This window comes from Anarhichas minor, unplaced genomic scaffold, assembly GCF_050575085.1.
Source record: "Anarhichas minor isolate MPS153535 unplaced genomic scaffold, ASM5057508v1 ptg000136l, whole genome shotgun sequence".
In the NCBI taxonomy this organism is placed as follows: Eukaryota; Metazoa; Chordata; class Actinopteri; order Perciformes; family Anarhichadidae; genus Anarhichas; species Anarhichas minor.
This window is the reverse complement of record NW_027466582.1, coordinates 5,581,042-5,606,951: the sequence shown is the minus strand read 5'-3', so window position 1 is coordinate 5,606,951 and position 25,910 is coordinate 5,581,042. Positions and strand designations below refer to the sequence as shown.

Sequence of the window (25,910 nt, the reverse complement as noted above, 5' to 3'; positions counted from 1 at the left end):
AGATGCATCGGTATTAATTTGAGACCGTTTCATAACCAGTTAAATGTTCCTCACTGTAACTTTAAAGGGAGTGTTAGACAATGTTTGGAGTCTTTGGGAGGTATACGTACGACATCAGGAAATGCAGAAATTCTAGCAAGATTAATTTAAAATTTCACCAATTAGCAAAGAAGATATGTCAAGGTTTAATGAAATAACACTCATTGTCAACACGTAGCATAAAACAAACCTCTTGCCAAATGTGTTAACATGGAGTCAAATGTCCTTGACTCTGATTGAGAATCACAATGACAGAGCTAGTACCTGATGGTGAAGTGGAGAACTGTTAACACCCTAGTTTGGGACAGAAAAGTCTTTAACCTGGCTCCCAGTGATAGCAAACATTTTGATAACAAATTAATAGGAATTAATTAAATTAATTTTCCCAATTGCATTGCATAATATCTTCCTGAGAAGATATACATCTTAAAGTATTTCTGTTTATGTAACAAAATGAATGTATCCCTATAAACATGCAGTATGTGTGCGTTCGGGACCTTTTAACCTCAGTGTACAGTGTAATCCCTCATTAGCTCCGTCAGATTAGTGTGTCATGCTGCTCACAACTAAATAAACCCATTTATCACTATATCCCTCTTGTGTATGTGTCAAATCCAATTGAACACTAGGTGACTGACTAAAAAAATCTCTGTAGCCTATTTGTGTACAAGTTTGTACCTTTGTGGAATTTGCTGTAAAATAAAAAAAAACACAGGACGCCTTGACTGCAAAACTGCAGCAAGCTTTTATGAACTAGGGTTGGTTTAAACATGATGAAAACTATATTGGAGCACACTGATAGTTGTATTTGACATTATGATAGCAAACAGCCCATCATTACTTTCAATGAATACTTACAGTGTCATGAATGTTCATGAGGGAGCCAAGGTCCATGCCAATGAACTAAAGCACATTTCGGTGGGTGAACAGGTTGCATTTTAGGACCACTAGTGAGTGAATAACAATAATAATGAAGGACAACAAACTGTGATCCATTTTCTTTTCTTTGGTTCAACAAAAGATTGAAAATACAGGCTAACGTTTAAATTAAGCAGTTTCAATAAATGTGTCACTTTTTTAATTCTTTATTATGCTGCACCATTAAGTTAACTCTGGGACAAAACTAATCAAATGATAATTTTTGTGTTTAATATTGTTAAACACAAAAATATTGTGCTTGAGAGCAGGAGACAAACTGAAGTCTTGGCTCATCCTATTATTATTACTCGCATTACTATTTCATATTACCGATACCATTAATGCACATTATTGACCTGCTTCTTTACCAGAGTGTCTGTGCTTTCTCGCCTCACAGGTTCCTGTGTATCCGGGTTATACCTGGACCAGGTCTTACCTCCTGCCGTGGTTCTGTCATACATTGAATGTGCTGTAATTACATTGAATGTGTTGTAATTACATTGAATGTGTTGTAATTCACTTATCCTGTTCCACACATGACATCTATTGCACTTCTGTCCATCCTGGGAGAGGGATCCCTCCTCTATTGCTCTCCCACAGGTCTCTTCCTCTTTTCTCCCCGTTAAAGGGTTTTTTGGGGGAGTTTTTCCTGTTCCAATGTGAGGGTCCCGGGACAAGAGGATGTCAAATGTGTACATATTTTAAAGCCCTCTGAGGCAAATTTGTAATTTGTGATTTTGGGCTATACAAAAATAAATTGAATTGAATTGAATCCTCAGACTGAACTGCAGTCTGTATGACGGTGAAGCCTTCTCTGGCCAGAGAATAAATACTTTAAAGACAAACTTCTTTCCTCAATGTTTCTTGTTTCAGTATTCAGTATTATAGGACTCACTCGGTACTATTGAATAGTGTTTTCCCACCACACGTATGAAGGTAAACATCCAAGTCAAGTAAGTTTTTATTAGGTCAAGTATATGTTTGTTTTGGACTGGCTTCAGGTTTATTAGCAAAAAAAGGAGGATAGTTGTGAATTTCAACATCAATTTTCAAAGATTACATTACATTACATTACAGTCATTTAGCAGACGCTTTTGTCCAAAGCGACTTACAATAAGTGTATTCAACATCGGTTTTCGAGAGAACAACTAGTCACCAGAAGTAATAAGTGCATGTCCCTACCTCAAACAAGCATCTAAGAGCATAAACCAGAGCCAACGTACAGTGCAGAAACAAAGGAATGCAATAAGTGCCACAAGCTAATATAAAAACAATAAGTGCAATAAGCTAGTATGAATACAGTAGATGCTAGGTAAGTGCTAAGCGGAAGGGTAGGCCTTCTTGAAGATGTTAGTTTTCAGCCTGTGCCGAAAGATCAGAAATGTCAGTGTTGGTAGTTGTCTGTAAGCTGTAACTGAAACTATAACAGAGCCTAACCACCAACCACACACTGAACTGCAGTATATGGAACAGTTGACATCCGGCAGTAACAAGTGTATTCTGCAGAATAGCTTTTGTGCAGCAACTCTTGTTCGCAGTTGCAGCTGATAACACATGAGTCCCCTTGACTTCCTGCAATAACAAGTGTATGCTGCAGCATATTTGTCATTTTGGAATATAAAAATAAAAATCGACTTTACTTAGTTTTTCTTGTTATCCATAAAAATATCGCCATTTTACTCAATATTAACTAAATTGGTCGATTTGTGTTTGGAAATTATTTTCAGAAGTTGACATTTCAGTTGACTGGTTTGAAAAAACATATCATTGAATCATTGAATTTGATGTAGAAACAACTTACAAATTCAGACGCTTAGTATCAACTTATCATGTTTATACTACAATAGAACCCAGCAGTTACATTTATAGAAAATACCCACAATTCAATTTCATATAATTAAATTACATATAATAAATCCTATTTTTGGAATAGCTATTGTGTAAATTCTTTATTATGCTGCACCATTAAGTTAACTCTGGGACAAAACTAATCAAATGATAATTTTTGTGTTTAATATTGTCCATGGTCCCCTACAAATAATATTAATGTATTATAACAATATAATAACAATAAACATTGAACCTTTGAAGTATTGCTTTAGTGGGTATGAGAACTGTTTTGTGTCGAGTCCTTTGGGTTTACTTGTATGTGAGATATTCTGTCACTAGAGGGTTCAGTGAAGGGAAGACATCATGAAATAATTATTTACCAACTGGATCATACTGTAAGAAAATGTGACTGTAAGTGTGACAGATATGAGGGGATTGATATAACATATAACATTAAACACTTGCATGATTTGTGCTTCCTTTACATTTTGATAGATTGTGTGAAATAGCAGGACGTGCATGGGTGACACTTGACAACGTCTTCTGCTGCTGATTTTATATTGTTTTATATATCCTGTAGAAATTCAAAGAAAGGTTGTAGGAGTTGTATTATTGTATTATTATGAAGGTACACACAGGGACTCTATTGGGTTTTACTCTGCAGGTTGAGCGTAATAGAAATGAGAATACGCCCTTTCTGTCGTATGTGATAGAATATTTCAGTGTGCTAAGTACATTTCTACTGTGAATTCATTTATGCTGCATCCAATGTTAGACAGGACAATGCTATAGCTGAGGAAGCAACCAAATTGGGGGGGGGGGGGGGGGGGGGGGGGTGCAGTTTGACCCGAGAGTGTGGAGGTTTTAAGATTCTCAGAGATAGGAGAGACAAATGTCTTTGTATGACTGGGAGGAAGAGGGGGGGGGGGGGGGGGGGGGGGGGTAACTGAAGGTGTCAAAGGGCAGCTTGAAAATGTTGATCAATTGTATCTAATGTAAATACCTGCAGGTTCTCCCCTACTGTGTGCTGAGAACACAGTAGGGGAGATCAGGGGAGCTCCCTGATCTTTGTGTCCAATATCCCCCTGGTCTCTCTGCGCTTTGACAATCCCTGGCATCGTCTTCTCCTGCTCTCTGCCAGGTGTTTTGTCGGCACCCTGTACCTCCTCTATTAATGTCTCTCCCGGAGCATTCTCGAGCTCTCCACTGTTGTCTCTCATTCTTTTGTCTGTTGATTTTAAAGTAGCCTTAAGCATCAGTATAAATAATGTAATTTATCTTATAACAGGGATTTTCTGAATACAAATACCTTTACTTTTAAAACTGTTAATTTAGCTCATAATACTTCCAAACATTTTTGAATGCAGGACTTTTACTTGTAATTAAATACTTTAACATTGTGTTATCAGTACTTTTGCTTGAATAAAGGATACGAGTACTTCTTTCACCACACCATGTGCTTTCATGTCAAAATTTCCTTTCCTTTACTTTACAGGTCAGTTTGAAGGACGTTTGTGTTTTTATTGAAAATACATGTGCCAGTTTGGTGAGTTTGTTTAACTTTGGTTTTTCGAATAGGCATATTTTGAACTTGTGCTCCATCCTACAATGCATATTATACATACAATGTTTTGCAAAAAAGGCCTCTTGGCTCATCCTCAGACTGAACTGCAGTCTGTATGACGGTGAAGCCTTCTCTGGCCAGAGAATAAATACTTTAAAGACAAACTTCTTTCCTCAATGTTTCTTGTTTCAGTATTCAGTATTATAGGACTCACTCGGTACTATTGAATAGTGTTTTCCCACCACACGTATGAAGGTAAACATCCAAGTCAAGTAAGTTTTTATTAGGTCAAGTATATGTTTGTTTTGGACTGGCTTCAGGTTTATTAGCAAAAAAAGGAGGATAGTTGTGAATTTCAACATCAATTTTCAAAGATTACATTACATTACATTACAGTCATTTAGCAGACGCTTTTGTCCAAAGCGACTTACAATAAGTGTATTCAACATCGGTTTTCGAGAGAACAACTAGTCACCAGAAGTAATAAGTGCATGTCCCTACCTCAAACAAGCATCTAAGAGCATAAACCAGAGCCAACGTACAGTGCAGAAACAAAGGAATGCAATAAGTGCCACAAGCTAATATAAAAACAATAAGTGCAATAAGCTAGTATGAATACAGTAGATGCTAGGTAAGTGCTAAGCGGAAGGGTAGGCCTTCTTGAAGATGTTAATTTTCAGCCTGTGCCGAAAGATCAGAAATGGGTTGCAGTCTTGGAAGTTGTGAGCTGTAACTGAAACTATAACAGAGCCTAACCACCACCTACACACTGAACTGTGTAAATGGAACGCAAAAGAGATGATAAGAGTTGCAGCCCACGTGCTTCCCCAACTATATGGGTTTGTGGGTTGCGGTGAATATTTCTTAGCAGACTAAATTTTCTCTTGTTAACGGAAACACAACCACCAGTGCGCATCTGTGTTTTGTAAAGAGAAAAATGCACAGTTCATCGCCATAAGCAAGGAGCTCTCGTTGATCTTATATTAATCAAAAAAAACACAGGACATGATGTTTGTCTATCCTTTGTGCCAAGGTTGTGAGCACTTCCAGGAAATTAACCTTGTTTTGAGTGGTTGACGATCGACAAGTATAATTCAGAAGATGTCTCTAAAAGATGTTGAATAGATATATATAATCCAACCAACGAGCATGGACTATCTGTTTTTTTCAATCTCACAGCTGAGATGTTGAACCAAGGAAAAGAGGAAAACTCAATAACCCATGTTCTGTCTCAAGAAAATAGGTACGTTTTATTTTTCTTTAGGTTTCGGGGGCATAATGATGAACAATTTAATGTTCTGTTTGGGAACATATGTTGAATCATGTGTTATCAGCATATATGGAATACATAGTTGGAAATTTGCTTTGGAGTTATTAGTTTTGGTATTTTTTTATGGAGGGCGAGAGGTACTTTTATATTTTTACAGTGGATCGTATTTTTTTTATAAAAAAACTAAGTTAGTTAGTGTATAAGATAAATTGATAAGAGATTCTTCCTTTTAAAATAAAAAAAGTCTGACACAATTGAAAAACTGTTGTCAGAAATAACCAAGGGAAAAGATTTAATGTTATTATTTAAATATCATTTTGACAGTCAACATTGCTGTACATTAATTAGCATAATATCATATTCAATAAGCATGAGTGACGTGGTCGAACGAAACCGAATATAATGCATGGAGAAGAAAGAACAATTGAGTCCCTCAAAGAATTAACAACACGTGTAAGTTTAAACATTTTCGGCTGAAATACAAGTATTTGGTAGAGTAGGTATTTGGAGGTGAATTTATTGAATTATAATCAAGTGTGTTTGTAGCTGAACACCTTAAATATGCCGGTCCGAGGTCAGCTCCTCTGGTGACTTTTTGCCAGACTCAATGCTGTCTGTTCCGTTAGTGCCAGTCATTAAGGACTGAGCGTATGTAGACGGAGTTCCTGGTGTGGTCGTCTATGGCGATAGAACATTTGCTATTTCTTCTGAACAAGTAAGGTTTACCATTTAGTTTGGAATGCACAGTCCAAATATATGGTCTTAAATTAAAAACAAATTAAATTATGTAGTGCATGTTTTGTATTTGTTTTGCTTTTCTTTGCATGGCCAGGATACCGTTATAGAGTAGACTGCTTCTGGTGATGGACAAGGCCCTTACAGGTTAGATAAGGCAAATCTATAATAAGACAATATAAAGGAAAAACAAGGCACCTGAAACTATTTGCGGAAGTGAAAGGAATTGTAATGACATTACAATTCCTTATCCTCTATTTAGGGTGGGAAGTTCCTATGGTTTGAATCATAACCAAGAGACGGTACTTATCTGAAACAGAGGACCAAAGCAGACCACATGAACGAAGGAAAGGTCAAGATTTTGTAAGGATCTCAAAAAAAAAAGAAGGTTCTGTTTTGGCAAAATCAATTTACGGACAAAGAAATATATAGTATGTTGTCCGACAGAGAGGTCTAACTCCCTGTTAGAACTCCTGTGAACAAATTGTTAGAAAGAGAAGTCCAAATAGTCTTAATTTGGGATTTTGAAGGACTAGGGCTGTGTAAAAAGTAGTTTTGATATTTCTTTATAGAGGGAGAGAGTTACTGATATTTTTCACTGCGAGTGGTATTTTCTAAATAAATCATATTTTAGTTTGGAATAACAGATTTTCCTTCTGTAATAAAAAAAAAGATCCTCAACATTGTTGTAACATTTAATTCATACAACGTTGAACACTGACGTGGTCTGGCGCCAGCATGTAACTGCAACGTAAAAATATTCAGTGACGAACCATTAAAATGGCGACTGTAAATGGACTCCCCGTAAATGGACTCCCCGTAAGTTTGTTTAAAACATTGTTGTTGCTAGCATTTAGAGAAATTCAGCATTAAATCATGCAATTTGCTGTTGAAGTGGAACTGGTCTCTATGGGAATCTTACGATACTTGTTTTGATGATATTGCAGATCGAATCTATCGAATGTGTAGATAACGCTGATGGACTTCCTGGTGTAATTATCTACGGTGATGAGACATTTCCCATTCCTTATCAACAGGTAAGGTTCATACTATTTAGTTTGAAGTGACATGTTTTGGATTTGGGAGGACTAGTGCTGCGCAAAAGGTAGCAGAAGGAGTAGTGAACTGAATGAATCATAGTTGTGTGTGGTAGCAACATTTGCAGCTAGCGTACATTCGTCAAAACAAGGTCTATTGGCCCTAAATTCCAAAACGAAGGGAAATTTGTGGTAATGGGTTAGACTGAAGTAAGACTAAATGTGTAAAACAGAATTGATTGATAATTTATACTTTATGCTTTAAATAACATTTTTGACCCCAGACGACAAAAGTTGTATGGCAATCGGGAGGACATTACAAGGTCACTTTGTGTTATGCTTATAATTCCACTCCTGTTAAGCACTTTGTGACTAATGTAACTAATGTAACTTACTTACATTTAAAGTGACATTTTTCTTAACCGATAAATATATTTTTGCTGCAGTTAGATTTATGTATTCTTTTTTTCTCCTTGCATCGATAGGGGGCTGCTTTTGGTGCTGGACATGGAGCTAACAGGTTAATGTAGTTTAAAAACATATCCACTATACTTTACACAGTGATGTCTTACTTTAATGTCATCCTGAGTTTATGTTTGAGTGGGCACAATCCACTAATCTATCTCATTTACTTCTACGTCTCTCTGTGCAACTGTTGTGTTGTAGTTCTGTGAGACCTTTCCAATCCCCCCATCATGAGGATGAGGAAACTCCCATGGAGTGGGATCCTCCGGACTCAAACTGATTCAAAGCATCGTGGATCTCCTCTCAATCAAAGTAAATTTCCTTGACAGACCTTTTCCCCAAATATTGTCCTCTTCAAAAGGAGAGCAAAGGACGTTAAGCAACAAGGAGCTCAGAGAGCATTTTTGTGTTGTGAATTGTGGGTAAAATGTTTTGCAAGACTCGGTCCTTCAATGAGTATATTCATTTATTTAATTACATTAAGCTTTATTTAATCAGATGTTCACTTTTATTATTTCACTGGCAATAAGGGCAGATCTGATTGCTTGTATGTTTAATTATATTTTATGACTCAAGCTTGCAGGTGCAGTATAAACTAATTGGGTTTTCCCGGGTGCACTCTTCAGCAACCACAAATTCAGTTGTTTTTCATGATTTGCTTTTTCTGACAAAAACAAACACGCACTCATTACGTCAGACTAAATGCAGCTGCGGTGGAGAGGTCAACCTTTTATGCCATTATTACAGACACATGTATTTGCATATGTTGTATTGCATTAATAGTCCCTTGTCTTTACATCTTAATAAAGCTAAATATAACTGAATAGCATTATAAGATTTAATGGTCTAAAGTCCACTCCACTTTTCTTTTTCTCACAGTCACATTCTCACCGGAAGAGGAAGAGGAGGAGGAGGACACAGACACCTACAATTCAGAGATGAAGCTGAAAAGTATATTCAATGCCTTTATGACTAGCAGGTTCTTTGTAATATACCAACATTCAGGGTTTATAGCCATGACAGCAGCTCTGGAAAGGCTGCATTTGGCCACTTAAAATATGAACTTCTTTTTACACACAACGATGTGTGACTGATGTGGGAATGTGAATAGTCTAAGACAGGGGTCTCAAACTCCCGGCCCGCGGGCCAAATCCGGCCCGCCACGTCATTTTATGTGGCCCGCGAATCCGCCAGTTAAAAAAAAAAAAAAAGACTTAGACTTAGACTTAATAATAAAAATATCCCCATAGTCAAAATGATGAGATAGAAAGTCATAATTCTGAGATAGAAAGTCAAAATGATGAGATACTTAAACACACAGTCATAGAAGCAGGTCTTTGGCTGCCACCCTACACTTGAAATGGAAATGTATTGTGAGAACATACTACAGACTACTTTAAACATGGCTTTAAAACACGTGAAATACTTCACGTGGGATTGTGCAAACGCACCCTTGAAAGGATTTTAAGCTTTGAACAAAGTTATTGTAATAACTTGTGTTTGATATGTGTCTTTGCTATTTTCTTTAAAAGTTTGATCTTTGATAGAGTAATATGGGGCGACTGTGGCTAAGTGGATAGCAGGGCTGTCCTTCAATCAGAGGGTTGGCGGTTCAATCCCCAGCTCCGGCTCTGCTAGTCGCATGTCGATGTGTCCTTGAGCAAGACACTTAACCCCAAAATTGCTCCCGTAGCTGTGCCTACGGTGTAGAAATGTGATAGAATCTGAATTGTAAGTCGCTTTGGATAAAAGCATCTGCTAAATGACTGTAATGTAATGTAATGTGGGTTTATTAACCCTAAATTAAAAGGATTTAAGTTATAATAACAGAAATGTGCTTAAATATATTTTTACATTTATATAACTGACTGTACAATATTTTTACACATTTTTCTTTTGCCTTATGTTTTGATGCTTTTATGTGAAGCACTTTGAATTGCCTTGTTGTATAAATGTGCTGTATAAATAAACCTGCCATAGCATTAGTTTCAGGACAGCAAACTCTTTGATAAACCTACCGTAGTTTTTTCAAATAATTGGTTGTGCTCTTCGTGAAATAAAAAAGGATAAACATGATGTACCAGTGCAGATTATTATTAATTTATGCAGTACTCACCCTTTCATTCAAAGTGTTCAGCGGCAGCTCCGGTGTTAGAGTAACTTGAGAGTAGACGAAGAGAAACAATGGTTCGTGAGATAGGATACTTATTTTTATAGATATACAAATTTACACAATGATATGCATTACTTTCTCTGGATTATGTTAACACCTATTCTTGTTCACTGCCGCACTGGATTTGGATCCGATTTGGACAGACAGTAATTCCCCAGCCAGGTAAAAAATAAAAAAACATTTGCATATGAGGCTAATAATTAAATGTGTTGCATTGTACTGCTTTGATTACATCACAGCTGTTATTTCTGCTCTGCTTTTTCTTGAGAAAAATTTAGACTCACATTACACGGTTTAATTTGATGACTTGTGAGTCCAAAAGTAGTTGTGGACATGCGGTGGAAGAATTTTTAAGTATTAAGTTATATATTTTTTTGTCAGCCTCTTTTAAACATTTACTGGTAGCCTTTATTTTTGCATGTATTTGTTATTGGACAGTAAATATCCACGGTGTTTGTTTTCATAAGGCTAAATATTACTGTGATGATTGTAATACCAGTGATTATAAGATCAGGGGTATTAAGTCCTTCCAAACTTCTCTGTTGTGTTTCCCACAGTCTTCAGGAGGAAGAGACTGAAGAAGACGACTGGAGGCGTCTGCAGCCATCAACATAAACTGGCAAAGCGCAACTTAGATTTTAGTAACTCCAGGAGGTTACTGGTCCCAGCTAAGAGATAGTCAGGAATATAACCCTCTTTAAGGCTTTGCTGTTTGGCTTTGTATCTAATGTACAGACACACGAGTGGCATTATTTCATTAATTCAATTCTTGGCAAGATAGGAATTTGCTTATTCTCTATAACTGTCAAGCTATTGCTTTAAGCATTACCCTGAACTACACTAAATCTTTGACTAAATATTAAGAAAAGGTTGTATGGGAGTTACCTTGTATAATTTGTGAACATCCAACATAAACACTATGCACAGCTTCATGGTTTTAGCCTAAATCTATTTACATTTCAGTAAATCTGCACCATGGACAGTCAAGCAGCTTTGGCAACAAAGTTTCCTGCTCACACTCATGAGGATGTAATGCTGGCAGACCTCTAGAACATCGAATGTGACATTTGGTAGCGATGCTACACTATCATTTAAAGGCACAATCTAGATTCCAAATACAGTATGACTGAGATGCCTCTCCGAAGCAACGGGTTTACTGTGTGATCTGAATAATTAAACCCAGCACAATCCCTAAACTGGAACATGGACTGATGTCGAAGTTTGTATGCATTTATTCAGGTGACTCAAACGGTCTTTTCGAATCATGGCTGGTTAACACATGTAAAAGGGTTAAAGGCCAATTACAAAGCCTCTTCATTGTAACTGACAATGTACAGTACCTTACCTTTGAATGTAGTGTACAAAGCTCTGCACGATGAATGTAAGTTAAAGTGCCTGTCTGTTAAACCAATAATACTCCATGTAAAGATGCTTCTGTTAAAGCTCAATAATACATTTTGTTTGTCATACTTGACATACCTATCAAGAGCCTTTTTTTTTAACGTAGGGCAAACCACTCAAATTATATTCATAAAACAGATAGTTCCAGTCCTTCATTAAGACGTGAGTCACGTTCAAAGCTGTTGTAAAATACTCTATAGACACACAGCTGTGAACACTGTGCCACCTGTTGTTTCAAAATGTCGGATTTTGTTAAAACCTTGCGTACCTGTAATCCCAAATCTACCTGTAAATGCGCGCAGCTGGTTCAGCCTCACATCCCGCCCTCTACACGCCCACATTCATCCATAAATGTTCAATGTAAAGCAGATAGCTGTTACAGTTTGTCTGTGTACAGTATGCTGGATCTGTCACTATGGAATAAACCATAAATTAATAAATAAAGTTATGTTCACTGCAGCGATTTTACTCACAGACACTTAATAAAAACTAAAATCATACATGTGATATGTGCACAGTATTAGAAGATTATTGAAAACTAATGATGCTCTGCTCTGCAGTTCTTCAACACTAGTTGACTGTATTTTACAGATGATGATAATCTCATCAGCTGCTCCACAGCTGACCACGAGAGTCGGTAGTTCGGCCCTCTCCTCCGTGCTGAGGAGAGCAGACAGCGCTGATGAAATATCAAGCGAAATTTGATTTGATTCATCAAGTTTGTTTATATAGATCACAACTTTTGCGTGGGAAGTGGCGTACGCCTCTTTCAGACCCCGTTTTGTGCGTACGCAACGGTTCTAAACGAGACCCCTGGCTATTGATTTCGAAACAATCACCAAAATGGAGCGAAACCAGGCTCTCCGACAGTTTTATGCCAATGATCCACCTCTCAGCCTATCCTGGTGTCTGTTGAAAGATCCAGAGTTTATCACTGGCAGCAAAGTTTTTCATTGGATTGGTGAAAAAACTCGAGAAGAATGAGACAAAAAAAAAAAAAAAACAGCAACGTTGTTCCTACAAATGAACAAACAAAAAAAAACACGATTCCGTCGAATGAAACCAAGAGAGCCGACAAGTCTTCATGTTTGAGCAGCCTAGGAAGCCACTACTGTGTCCCATCACTTCATTTTGAGAAATACCTGTCGTTGCTTTCTTCGGGCCTTTTATCTCCATCCAAAGTCGACAAACTACATCAATGATCTGTGGTAAGTTGATACAACAATTGTAGCATTGTTTACAAGTTAACAATAGCTTTTTGTAGATTTGTAGCCTATTATGCCAACTTTTCTCTCGCTATGTCGTTAATTGCAAGCAATATCTTTTTTTGTTAAAGTGTAGCTTGGTTAGTGTAATGGAAAACCCTCTGATTATGCACAATGTAACCACGTTTACCTCCCTTATTTTGATCATGCGGAATCCGGTACAATGTAACCTTTGAATGAATGAATCCTCGCAGCTAACGGTGCTAATAGCGCTAACAGTGCAAACAAACGAAAGTATCGACAGAGCTAACAGTCTTTAATTATTAAATGTATATCCCGGTTTGTCAAAATGAAGGTGGTAGGGTTAACAATGACACCAGCTTTGGCTGACCTGAAACTGCTTGTGTAAAAATATTGGGCGGAAGAACATTCCATTATTTCCATCCCACACAATGACTTATCCTCTATTTAGGGTGTGGAGTTTAGATGGTATGAATCATAACCATGGGATGTTACTTATCTGTGTTCTCGCTCAGTTGAAATAGAGGACCTAAGTGGACCAACATGCAAAGAGGGAACGTCTCATCAACATTTTGTTGACGGATCTCATGAAAAGAGGTATGTTATGATTTGAATAAAGAGATATATAGTATGTTGTCCGACATGGTGATGTTTGGTATGTTTGGGTCAATTAGTCCTCCGAGAGGTATAACTTTCTGTTAGAACAAACTGTTGGAACTTCAATAAGGGAAATTCGGGAGTAGTGGTGCATAAAAAGTTCTGATGTGATGTTTTTTATGGAGGGAGAGGTACTTTTATTGTTTTCACAAGAGTGTTGTTTTTCAAATAAATAAGATAACTACAAATCATAAATTACCCACATTAACCGAGCAAGCAAGGGTTTCTTTCTTTTTACCAAGAGGCACGAGAGAACCAGAACCAGGGCTGAGTGGAGCAGACTGTCAGACCCCTGCTGCTGTAAAGTTAGAGGTTTTCTAAAGGGACTCTGCTGCTCAGAAACACTCCCACTTTCGGCAACAAGGGCCACCAAAATTGTGAAACTTCCTTAGTAACTTATACAGCACATCTATTTCACAACATTTGATGAAAACAGTTAGTTACAATATGGCACGTCAAATTGCAACACATTTCTTGAAACTTGAAGTAGGCCAAAATGGCCGCCTTGAAGTAGGCCAAAATGGCCGCCTTCCCATTTTTAGACTTTATGTAAAGCAAAAGGAGGAATCTGCAACCAGCTGAGCTTTTAGACACCAACACAGTCAGCTGATCATCATATTTGTCTGACTCGCATCTTATCCCATGAACATAAAGGCATTTGCTAAATTTGAACTACATTTGAACACAAAGTGTTGAGTCACAGTAACTTGTACTAGTTTAGATACTAAGCTTTTGCCTCCAGTTCTCAAGGTTTGTCCCAGTTCACTGTGGACAAAGAGTGTGACTTTAACAAAGGACCTTAATTCAAATCACGTCTCCTACTAACAGTCAACACGTTGTTGTGTGAGTTCCATGAAAGGCAATCTTTTTTTTAGCCTTGACCAAGTAGTTTTAGTTGCCTGAACACGCAGCATCTCTGTATCTGGTTGTGCTTTCTCACTTTGCAGCTTTTTTTCCTAAATGCAGCACACGTGTTGTCAAATTGGTGAAGATGTTCTCTTCATGTGCCTCTGTTCTCTACAATACTTGGAGCATTTATAAAGATATAGAGGAGTAATGTCTTCCTGAGCAGAGAATGAAGTTGCTCTCCCTCTGTGTGTGTGTGTTGTAATCCGAGCTTCTCTTTGCTTTGTTTACCAAGCCGGGCCGGCTGCGCTTGCCTTTAGTGCATGTGCGTGCATGTTAATGCAGCGAGCGTGCCCCACTGGTTAGCTCCTGGCCTCCACACTGCGCTCATGCAGCTGTTACAGCTGCTAACGGTGTTACGGCTGATAAGCAGTCGTCTAAGAAGCGTAGCGCCCACCGTTAAACACTGTTTAGCCGTTGCCATGTTGAGAGCCGTGAGGAATCAAAAGAATTGTTTTGAATTTAGATTTTAGCCCCTTTAAGTAGCAGTGAAGCTCTCATGGCCACTGTAGAAGGATTCTCGGGAACTGAAACTGATAGATTTGCTGACCTTGAATTTATTTTTATTTCGAAATACAGAAGTACTTGCAGAAGTGCATGTCATTACGTCTATTCCAGACAATTCCTTATCCTCTATTTAGGGTGGGAAGTTCCTATGGTTTGAATCATAACCAAGAGACGGTACTTATCTGACACAGAGGACCAAAGCAGACCACATGAACGAAGGAAAGGTCAAGATTTTGTAAGGATCTAAAAAAAAAAAAAGGTATGTTCTGTTTTGGCTAAATTAATTTACAGACAAAGAAATATATAGTATGTTGTCCGACAGAGAGGTCTAACTCCCTGTTAGAACTCTTGTGAACAAATATACTTATTTGGGATTTTGGAGGACTAGGGCTGTGTAAAAAGTGCTGTCAACACCAATTCATTCTGATATTTTTTTATAGAGGGAGAGAGGCACTGATATTCTTTTACTGCGAGTGGTATTTTCAAAATAAATCATATTTTAGTTTGGAATAAGAGATTTTCCTTCTGTAATAAAAAAGATCCTCAACATTGTTGTACATTAATTTATACAATGTTGCATTTAAAAAAAAAAAAAAAGTAACACTGACGTGGTCTGGCGCCAACATGTACGTAACTACAACGTGACTGTTTGTTTGAGGAAAATGGCGTCTGTAAATGACAAGCTCCCCGTAAGTTTGTTTAAAACATTAGTGTTGCTATATCATTTAGAGAAACCCAGCATTAAATCATGCAATTTGCTGTTAAAGTGGAACTGGTAACTTAATATGGGAATCTTACGATACTTTTCTTTTTTGTAATACATTTTTTGATATTGCAGATATCCATTGAATGCGTGGACAACGCTGATGGACTTCCTGGTGAAATCATCCATGATGATGAGACATTTCCCATTCCTTATCAACAAGTAAGGTTTATACTATTTAGTTTGAAGTGACATGTATTGGATTTGGGAGGACTAGTGCTGCGTAAGAAGGAGCAGAAGCAGTAGTGAACCGAATGAATCAGAGTCGTGTGTGGTAGCAACATTAGCAGCTAGCGTACATTGAAAGTGACATTTTTCTTAACCGATAAATATATTTTTGCTGCAGTTAGATTTATGTATTCTTTTTTTCTCCTTGCATCGATAGGGGGCTGCTTTTGGTGCTGGACATGGAGCTAACAGGTTAATGTAGTTTAAAAACATATCCACTTTACTTTACACAGTGATGTCATACTGAGTTTGAGTGGGCACAATCCACTAACATGCCACTAATCTATCTCATTTACTTCTACGTCTCTCTGTGCAACTGTTGTGTTGTAGTTCTGTGAGACCTTTCCAATCCCCCCATCATGAGGATGAGGAAACTCCCATGGAGTGGGATCCTCCGGACTCAAACTGATTCAAAGCATCGTGGATCTCCTCTCAATCAAAGTAAATTTCCTTGACAGACCTTTTCCCCAAATATTGTCCTCTTCAAAAGGAGAGCAAAGGACGTTAAGCTACAAGAAGCTCAGAGAGCGTTTTTGTGTTGTGAATTGTGGGTAAAATGTTTTGTAAGACTCGGTCCTTCAATGAGTATATTCATTTATTTAATTACATTAAGCTTTATTTAATCAGATGTTCACTTTTATTATTTCACTGGCAATAAGGGCAGATCTGATTGCTTGTATGTTTAATTATATTTTATGACTCAAGCTTGCAGGTGCAGTATAAACTAATTGGGTTTTCCCGGGTGCACTCTTCAGCAACCACAAATTCAGTTGTTTTTCATGATTTGCTTTTTCTGACAAAAACAAACACGCACTCATTAAGTCAGACTAAATGCAGCTGCGGTGGAGAGGTCAACCTTTTATGCCATTATTACAGACACATGTATTTGCATATGTTGTATTGCATTAATAGTCCATTGTCTTTACATCTTAATAAAGCTAAATATAACTGAATAGCATTATAAGATTTAATGGTCTAAAGTCCACTCCACTTTTCTTTTGTTTTTCTCACAGTCACATTCTCACCGGAAGAGGAAGAGGAGGAGGAGGAGGACACAGACACCTACAATTCAGAGATGAAGCTGAAAAGTATATTCAATGCCTTTATGACGAGCAGGTTCTTTGTAATATACCAACATTCAGGGTTTATAGCCATGACAGCAGCTCTGGAAAGGCTGCATTTGGCCACTTAAAATATGAACTTCTTTTTACACACAACGATGTGTGACTGATGTGGGAATGTGAATATTCTAAGATCTCAATTTGAGGCAGCTTTTCTTCTTTGGCTCACCAAAATGTGAACATACTATATAGTGTACGTATGTTTTATTATTTATATAATATATATTATAGTCTGTGACTTAACATTATTATTATTTATTTGGATCAACGGAGATGTTAAGTTATATGCTCTCCCAACCAATCCAGTTGCAGTTTACAACCATGTCTAATAAAACGTCATCGCATTATTGTATCAGACATTTGTGTAAAATGATCTTAATTGAAAGCTGCAGGTCTGCTGAGACCCTCAGCTCCTTTAAATAAAGATTGAAAACTTTTCTGTTTGCTGCTGTCTTTAATTGAACCAGATTCAAGGATATTAATCAATTTCCTGCATTTCACTAGTGTATTCTATTTCTTAAACTGCACTGCAACTTTTATTAATGTTTTAATGACTTGATTAAAGCTCCTTTTCTTTTGCCTTATGTTTTGATGCTTTTATGTGAAGCACTTTGAATTGCCTTATTGTTGAAATGTGCTATACAAATAAACCTGCCATAGCATTAGTTTCAGGACACAACAGCAAACTCTTTGATAAACCTACCGTAGGTTTTTCAAATAATTGGTTTTGCTCTTCGTGAAATAAAAAAGGATAAACATGATGTACCAGTGCAGATTATTATTAAGTTATGCAGTACTCACCCTTTCATTCAAAGTGTTCAGCGGCAGCTCCGGTGTTAGAGTAACTTGAGAATAGACAAAGGGAAACAATGGTTCGTGAGATAGGATACTTATTTTTATAGATATACATGTTTACACAATGATATGCATTACTTTCTCTGGATTATGTTAACACCTATTCTTGCTCACTATGTCATCCACAGTGAACAGCAGCAGCTCAGGTAAGATTATGATAAGAGTAGAGAATGATAAAGAACTGTTAGTAAGATAAACTTGAATTATTAAATAAATATAAACTATGTTTCTATATAATATAAGTTATTTAAGGTCATCTTCTCTCCAAGTCAGAAGACATTTACTTACCTTGTAGCACGCAGTGAACGGCAGCAGCTCATTTGAAGCAAGACGCAAAGGCAGCCGTCACGGTTAAACTACATTTACCGTTCGTTGTGAGCCTTCACCAAACGGTCAAGTTCACATCCACGTCTGTCCAAAATGTCCTCACGTCATCATTTTATCATATTAGACATCTGTGTGACATTGTCTTGAGGTTATGGCCCAAAATATGTTTTGTGAGGTCACAGTGATCTAATCAGAGCAATGTTCAAAATAGCTACAACTGGCTTTGGAAATATACTGAATTGGTCGGGAACATGAAAAGAAGAACGACAACAAAATGGATCAGTGCACTTTAACACTTTAATATATAATAAAACCTGAAACAGCAGTTGCATAGAAGAGAGCTGCATGAATCTCAATACCCACTGCTCATTTCACATGGTTGAGGGAAGAACTATAAGGCCTCACAAAGTGACTTTAAGCAAGATGGCTACAAGCTACAGTGCACACCTGCTTTTAATACATTATTACATTTAAAAAGATCTCATCAATGTATGAATAACACTGGAAACATAAGACTCCGCTGTACAAAAACAAAACTGGACCAAATTCCTTGTTCACAGCAATCGCTGAAAACACAAACATACATTCAAGCCTCCCAACAATGAGACACGTAACAGAGACACAAGCACTTTGTTCATTGTGAGACAAACACTCTTACAAGAACAAAAGAAAAGACAAACAAAAGTAAAAATGAAACGTAAGTCAGCAGCTGCAGGAGTAATTCGTCTTGAGAGGCACATCTGTGGGAGCGGTCATTGGCTGATGGGGTGTCTGACTTTTGACATTTTGGGGTCAGATCAGCAGACTCAGAGGTGGAGGCGCCCCTGACTGCGTCTGATATGGAGAGGAACCTGAAACAGAGGCAGCAGATTAGCAGACCAGCTGACAGAGGTGTGTGAGTCTGAGGTGTGTGTGTGTGTGTGTGTGTGTGTGTGTGTCTCTGGGGAAAACAAACCATGGGTGTTTCTGGACTGCCGAACGGTGAGAGTTCTAGTGAGTTCTCTTTGTCAGAGGAGCTGTTGTGGCGATGCTGGGCGAACTTTCTCTTTAGCGCTTCAGCGATGAGAGCCGCTGGGTCGTTAAGCGATGGTGCGCCTCCCTTAATGCGCCTCCTTCCGACCGGTCTTCCCCCCGGTGACCTACAGAAGAAAGAATGAAAAATGTCGATGCCTGTTTGATTTGGTGGCATCTAACTGCCGACCAACACCCCTCCGCTCACTCCTCCCTTTCCAAGACTGTGGTAACGTGAGCATGCGGAGCGCAAAACTCAAAAAACAAGACAAAAAAGAAATTCTGACACACCAATCTCCTTTCATTCCTAATGCCTACCTCTCCACTGAGCGCAATTTCACTTGATTTAAGTCCTTGAGAACATCCAGCATGGATGGGAACCCTTTTGCTTGCGAGTCCTGGGGCTTGCGCTGAGCCTTGCCAAGGTTGCTGTCGTTCGTCCTGCGCTGGCGGATCAGGTCTAATACAGACGGAGTCTCAGCGAGGGAGCCAAGGCAGGAAGGAGGAGGAGGTGGTGGTGGTGGTGGAGGGGGAGCAGCACAGCGAGGCGTGGAGGTGAGAGCTCGGGGAAGGATAGAAGACATCAAAGGCGAGCCCGGGGTATTCGGGGACTCCGTCCGACCTAACGAAACGTTGAAAGAGCACAGAATGGTTGTTAAATTCGCTTGACTTGAGATATTTTGTGTATTTTGCGAAAAGATGTCGAGACAAGATACAAAGCGTGTGCACCTGAGGCTGGAGCGGCCGTAACGATCATGGCTATCTGAGCTCGTAGTTTGAGCAGCTCGCTCTCCAGCGCTGTGATCTTCTGCAGAGCGTCTGAACCAGCTGATCTGCCTCCCCTCTGGGCTCTATTCTTGGCCGGTCCTGGGAATCTCACCACGTCCCGATTTACAGTATTTCCCTTCTCCGGAGGTAAACGGTTCCTATTGAGACCATATATCAGTTTCAATATTAAATATTTTCACACCCGAAACAAACTAAATGAGTTTGTTTTCATAACTCCATGCAGGTAATGCATTTCTAAGGTGAATTGCATGTAAGTGAACATGGTTTTGTTTTCTGTAAACTTGCAGTGGCCAAAATGAACCTGACCGTGTGTTTGTATTGTGTCCTTACCGGGTCTTGGCAAAGCTCTCCCCCTCATCCTCAAACACCCACATCACGTCAGCGAACGAGGGGATGGACGGTGTCTCCACAGGGATGTCGACGTAACCGTTGGGCCCATAGCCGAGCAGAGGGACCTAAGGACCAAACGTGGACAACGAAGGTTTACACACTTTGACCCCGACTACATGACAAAAAAACCCACAGAACTTAGTTGGTTTAAACTTGGAAGGAAGGTGCACCACTGTAAAATGAGTGAATGTCTTTGGTGTGTGCGTGTCATGTTAAAACAAACAAGCACTTTAGCTCAGCTTAGGAAACAGTATTGCGTCTGCTTAGGAAGTACTATGTGACAAATGTGTCATTTAAAATCAGGTCACAAACGTTTCTTTATTAGCAAGTCTTAACAAAAAGCCCATAGTTCCACTGTGTGGCTGTGTTGAATTTGAAGAGGTGAAGACAAATGTATGGTTCCAGATCATCTTCAGTCTGTTAGAAAGTAGGACGGTACCTGAAAGTGGACTCGTGGTGTAGGCGTCAGATGGAGGTTGGTCCCAATCATCCGCACAACGCTGCGATACTGGCCGCACAGCTGACTATCCCACACTGGAACCAGCTACACACACACACACACACAAAAATGATCTTGGTTGAAAATTGCTACTCTTCCACCTTCGCTCAGTCAGTTAACCTTTAGGGAGCAAGGTGACACTGCTGCTGATACTTGGCACCGATAAAAACAAATAATAAGCCCCATGATAGCCCGGGATGACATCATTTTAACAGTGTGTCTTTGGACTCACCATGTCTGGAGCCATTCCAAAGTACTCCAGGACGACGCGCAGCACATCCAGAATATCCTCTACTAAAGACATTGGAAGGACTTTTTATTTTATTTTATTTTATTAATGCACCAGCTGATGAGTGCAAAGATCCTCTTTCTGCTGACTAACTTGGTAAGAGGCCAACGCAGAGTGGACGGCACCAAGTCACATACTTTACACCTGAAACGAGACAAAACAGACAACGCAGCAAAGTCAGTACGTGAATCCCTGAAAACAACAAATCAAGTTATGGACGTAGATTCTAACATGAAGAAGACAATTACAACATGAACCTAATGCAAGAAGTTAAAAGTGAAGTTAGTAGCTCGACTACTGTAATGTCGTCTTTAGAGGCCTCTCGAAAACAGTACTATTATAAATAACTGAATGTGTTATGGGGGGGACACTATTGTGAATTGCCAAGTGTTTTTGGACATTATTATGTATTTTTGAATATACTATTGAAGTGTTAATTATAATTTTACCTTTTGTTTCTTTAATATCTAAATGTATATTTGGCTCCTATTTAAACCATTAGGTGCTATACAAATTAACGTAACTGTTACCTACACATTGAAGTTGCCTGCTCTAGACTGAAATAGGTTAATCTTGAAAAGCCAGTAAAGGAAAACCTACCAAAAAAAAATGTGCCCGTTTATGATAGACAGTTTATAAAACAGAATGGCTGAGAGAATTCAAATGAACCCTTTTTTTTAGGATGTCATATTACAAACTTTAAATCAACGAGTCTACCGTTGCATGCTGACTTGGCGGAAAAAAATCGTATTGGATCAGCACAACCGACGGTCCAGAGTGGATTGTAGCTTTACCCTTAGAAGAGTAACCTGCTGCGGTCAATGCAGTCAGCCCGCACAGCACCGCAGTGTTTCCTTCTGTAGCGCTGCGTGGCTCATCATAACTAAACCGCCACACCAGGAAAACATGCGGGATAAACTGAAATATGTGCGTACTTACTGTGGACCTTTCTTGTCAAAACGTGCATTGGAAGCTACATTTGTCGGATATCTTCATAGTAACCAATAATATAAACTGTGACTGCAGATAAACACCAAGAACTTAGCTCACGAGTCCAGGAAGCAAGTCTGTGTGAAGTCAAATAACGCTGCAGCAGCATCGGCTCCTCTGATTGGCTGTAGATACAGAAGTAATATGAACAGCCAATAGGAGAAGGCGATCGTGCAGCAGAGGCAACGTCTAGTCGACCAATCGCGTGTCACGAAAACCCAGCACCAAATTTGTATTTGTACACGAGCTGCTTCTTCTCCCGGGTAAGAAAACATCACAAAAAACTTAATTTTTACCACATTCACCGTATTTTAAGGGTGTTTATATTATTATTTGTTGTGGTAATCTTATAGTGTTGTGTTCAAACGGTGCAACGGAACAAAATAATGTTTTTCGTACGTTGGTCCGCTTCTTCCTGGGTTCAAAAGTAGCTAACGGTAGCATCTTTAGCTAGCCACAACGTTAACGCTCGCGATTAATAAACTAACTTTAATAAACTAACGTTAACTTCTTACCTTGAGCTTCCTAGCTTAAACACACACCAGTGACCGTCACGTTATCTAAAATCATCCAGTCATAACGTTGACTTGCTTTTTCCTAACTTAGTTCAACGTTCATCACGGTACCGATTGTAGTTGACGTTAACCTTTAAATGACGTTTACCATTCTCCGTTTCAGACCCGGTGAAGAGTTAACGCAGATGATGGACGCACTGTCGGTAGTCAGCCAGCTGCGGGACCTGGCCTCCGAGCCGCAGAACCGAGAGATGATCGTCCAGGATCAGGGCTGTCTGCCCGGGCTAGTTCTCTTCCTGGACCACCAGAACCCAGACGTGCTGTTTGCAACCGTCCAGGTGGGTGATGGAGGCTGAACTCGTCCTGCATCCTCCTGCTGATTACACATTAAAGGGACCAGACCAGTGTTTTATGCCTACGTTTACCATAGGCACGTTTTAACACGTAGGGTCGCTGGGTGGACCTGTTAACATAAATGAACTGCATATTTGAATTCATCTTTTGTCCTCAGACCCTGCGCTACTTGGCTGAGTTGACCCCCAACATCTCCACCATGAAGAATGAACTGGGTATGATGGTGAGCCTGGAGGATCTCATTGGGAGGTGAGGAGATGTTTTCTTGGCGACTCAAATGTGTGTTTTTTACTTGCAATTTCCAATAAGACTTGCTTGACCTGTCTACAGCTTTAACTACTAATTACTTTTTTTCTCATATGCATTTAGTATTTCATGTAATAGCACTTGGACCTAAATATGTGGATGGCAATTCAGGGTTTTGTAACCAGTTTACATTAAATATAATGTCTCTCCATATAGGGAGGGCCTGTCTGTTGACATCACTGCCTTGGCCCAGGAGTTGTTTGGCATTCTGAGTGCACCTGTGCCACGCATACCTGAGAGTAGAAAGAAATCCCAGTTCTTTATCAACTCCACCCACAAGAAGGCCAAGTCTGTCACTCTTCACATTCAGGGGCTGGACAGCACTGTGAGTGGGCTGACTGACAAACACACACAAACACACACACACACTCCTATGCATGACAGCAACTATACTTATTATTATTATTATTGCCAGAAAGTTACTAATGTTAACTAACGGTCTCCCTCTCGTATCAAGGACCAGAGAGGCTTGTGTGAGGAGGCTCTTCTAAAGGTCAAAGGAGTGATCAGCTTCACCTTCCAGATGGCTTCCAAGAGATGCACGGTCCGCATCCGTTCTGACCTGCCCACTGAGGTACAACACTTTCTATCAGCGTCTGCTTAGGAAGACACTGGCCTGTTAAAAATGTTAGTTTATATCCCTGTCGTTATATTCAACGTTAGTATTATTGCATTATCAAATCCGCTTCTGATCTTTGGTTGTTGTATATTAATTCCTGTCACCTCCTTTATAATTTCCAGAGTCTGGCTTCCGCCATTGCTGCCACTAAGGTGTTGTCAGCTCAGCAGGTGGTTAAGAATGAGGCAGGAGAAGAGGTGAGCGGGGGTCATAGAGCACACATTTTGACGGCACACTATTTGAGTATCCGCGGGAGAATAAACCAAGGATCGTTTTCTTCAGGTTTTTATCCTTCTGAACGAGTCCGGAGTGGAGGTGCAGCAAAACTCTGCTCTACCAGACTACCTCCCAGAAGAGGAGGAGAGCCCAGAGAGGGAGGTCGACCGAGCCATTTCCCGCACCACAGCGAAGGAAGATTCCAGTGGAAACTGGCTCAGCTCTGCCGCCAGTTTCCTCACCAAAACGTTCTACTGGTGAGGTTTGATTCCCTGCGATCCAGTGACGCAAAGCTGTGCTAAAAGACTACAACTGCTCTGTATGTTACAGAAGTCGACATTACTGGATGTTGGCACACTACACGCCAACATCCGGGCTATGTGTGCATGGTCAACTTCACCAAGTTGACGTCAATTCTTGTGAAAAACTACAAATTATCAACATGTACAAAAGTGGGTTTCTTAGTTGAATGGAGACTCACTTGAAAAATATCTTTTGTCCCTGAACATACATTTTTGTTTTCTATCCACTTGATGTACATATTTTCTTAATCTCGGTCAAACTGTCCACTTTCTCTCGTGTGTATAAAAAAATTCATGACTGTCGCTGTCTGTACAGTTAGAAGATTGTGTTCTGTATATCCTGCTGTTTGTTGGTAGTCGTTTTGGTTTCTGCTAAAATAAATCTACAAAGTATTCCATGTTTTCAATGCACACTGTAAATTATTTTATCTTCCCATCATTCTGTATTTTGGATCAAAGAGGACAAAGTCATTGCAATACCACATCGGTGAATAGGTTATCAATTTCAAAAAGTTTTATTTACTTGCCAAACAGTACAGCTGCAACAGTTGTACAGTGATTTGAGCTTTACAGAGGTTCAAAGATCTCATCCCACCGCCTCTCGTGAAGAAAAGGACTTGTCAGTTTTCTGAGTCTCATGGTCAGGCTTAGTAAAATATATTGGCTTTCAAACTTCGTCTAACAGAATGCTGTGTACTACTGGCAGAAACCAGCACTACATAACCCAGAAGTTTCCCTCCATTTTTGGTGGTACGGCAAGATTTGAACAAAGAGGAAATTTAAGTGCAAAGGTTTGAGAAATAAATGCTCAGAGAGCAGCGTTACTGGAAGTGAATATCACAGAAGTGTTATGGTTTGGTTCCAGTGTTTTACTTTAATCCCCCTCTCTTGTCTTTCATTAATGAAAAGTCATATAAAGGACCAGCTGTTTGACAGTACAGCCTTTATATGACATAACACTTCATGAGTTTTCATAAACTTAACATGAAGCCGCTGGCATGTGGCCAGAACGTCGAAGCTCACGCTGGGAATGCATAACTTCATTTCATTGAGAAAGACAAGTCGCCTCATCCTCTCTATAATGCGGTAAGGCAAAGGAACGTCAAAATTAGCAGCATTTCTTCTTGAATCCTTTATCAAAAAGATCAAACGAATCAGATTATAAGTCACCAGCAAATGATTTTAAACCTTTTTGTATTTGCTTGGCGAAAACAAGAGTCAACCTCCAACGCGTAGACGTGTAGTGTAACTGGATTTGGGATGCAGCACTGACGGGGTAAACGAATGAAAGGAAAGGGCGGGACTTAACGTCAAAGCAGGTTCTTTTTTTCTCAATTTAAACAGAAAGACAGCATCGAGGACGAGACAAAGAATCACATTTCATCTGTACAGCAATTAAATAAAACTAAACAAAAATAATCAGTAGTTTACACCCTAATTGTCAGTTGACAGTATTTTCATTTTGTCATTTAACTTAAACTCCATAACACTCAAACGCCCCCCCCCCCCCCGCCTCACCCCAATAATAACCTCTAGTCCTACACACTGTAGACACGGCAAAAATATATTACATTACACTTTCCTGTAGTCTAAATACAACTTCATGCA

At 39.2% G+C, this 25,910-nt stretch overlaps 2 protein-coding genes and 2 long non-coding RNA genes across 5 annotated transcripts; 3 read left to right on the top strand and 1 right to left on the bottom strand.

Moving 5' to 3' along the window:
• Positions 1 to 5,250: 5,250 nt before the first annotated feature.
• Positions 5,251 to 9,934, top strand: LOC142942022 (uncharacterized). Its single transcript, XR_012951548.1, has 5 exons — positions 5,251 to 5,594; positions 7,304 to 7,393; positions 7,879 to 7,913; positions 8,060 to 8,170; positions 8,738 to 9,934. It is a non-coding gene; the product is annotated as an uncharacterized LOC142942022 (long non-coding RNA).
• A 4,885-nt stretch (positions 9,935 to 14,819) lies between these two features.
• Positions 14,820 to 17,601, top strand: LOC142942144 (uncharacterized). Its single transcript, XR_012951565.1, has 5 exons — positions 14,820 to 14,987; positions 15,567 to 15,653; positions 15,877 to 15,911; positions 16,050 to 16,160; positions 16,733 to 17,601. It is a non-coding gene; the product is annotated as an uncharacterized LOC142942144 (long non-coding RNA).
• Positions 17,602 to 18,301: 700 nt separating this feature from the next.
• Positions 18,302 to 22,075, bottom strand: mtfr2 (mitochondrial fission regulator 2). 2 transcript variants are annotated; one of them, XM_076083909.1, is made up of 9 exons: positions 21,940 to 22,075; positions 21,094 to 21,144; positions 20,944 to 21,005; positions 20,652 to 20,756; positions 20,153 to 20,277; positions 19,763 to 19,959; positions 19,352 to 19,655; positions 18,978 to 19,161; positions 18,302 to 18,873 (listed from the first exon to the last, which is right to left on the bottom strand). In XM_076083909.1, the coding sequence occupies exons 1-9, from the start codon at positions 21,965 to 21,967 to the stop codon at positions 18,829 to 18,831; spliced, it is 1,101 nt and encodes a 366-aa protein (XP_075940024.1). In that variant the 5' UTR covers positions 21,968 to 22,075; the 3' UTR covers positions 18,302 to 18,828. The 2 variants fall into 2 exon arrangements, with proteins under 2 accessions (XP_075940024.1, XP_075940025.1); XM_076083910.1 differs by having other exon boundaries at positions 20,944 to 21,144; positions 21,940 to 22,051.
• A 145-nt stretch (positions 22,076 to 22,220) lies between these two features.
• Positions 22,221 to 24,703, top strand: armc1l (armadillo repeat containing 1, like). Its single transcript, XM_076084395.1, has 7 exons — positions 22,221 to 22,253; positions 22,669 to 22,843; positions 23,017 to 23,108; positions 23,322 to 23,490; positions 23,623 to 23,739; positions 23,907 to 23,981; positions 24,067 to 24,703. The coding sequence occupies exons 2-7, from the start codon at positions 22,691 to 22,693 to the stop codon at positions 24,259 to 24,261; spliced, it is 801 nt and encodes a 266-aa protein (XP_075940510.1). The 5' UTR covers positions 22,221 to 22,253; positions 22,669 to 22,690; the 3' UTR covers positions 24,262 to 24,703.
• The last annotated feature ends 1,207 nt before the right edge of the window (positions 24,704 to 25,910 follow it).

What these genes read in the sequence shown, in the direction of transcription:
- mtfr2 (XM_076083909.1), bottom strand. Translation starts at nt 21,967, where the DNA reads ATGCACGTTTTGACAAGAAAGGTCCACA. An exon ending in GAGAGCTTTGCCAAGACCCG is followed by an intron (nt 19,960 to 20,152) that starts GTAAGGACACAA and finishes TGGTCTCAATAG; the next exon opens with GAACCGTTTACCTCCGGAGA. An exon ending in AAATTGCGCTCAGTGGAGAG is followed by an intron (nt 19,162 to 19,351) that starts GTAGGCATTAGG and finishes TTTCTTCTGTAG; the next exon opens with GTCACCGGGGGGAAGACCGG.
- armc1l (XM_076084395.1), top strand. Translation starts at nt 22,691, where the DNA reads ATGATGGACGCACTGTCGGTAGTCAGCCAGCTGCGGGACCTGGCCTCC. An exon ending in TGCTGTTTGCAACCGTCCAG is followed by an intron (nt 22,844 to 23,016) that starts GTGGGTGATGGA and finishes TTTTGTCCTCAG; the next exon opens with ACCCTGCGCTACTTGGCTGA. An exon ending in CTGGAGGATCTCATTGGGAG is followed by an intron (nt 23,109 to 23,321) that starts GTGAGGAGATGT and finishes CTCTCCATATAG; the next exon opens with GGAGGGCCTGTCTGTTGACA.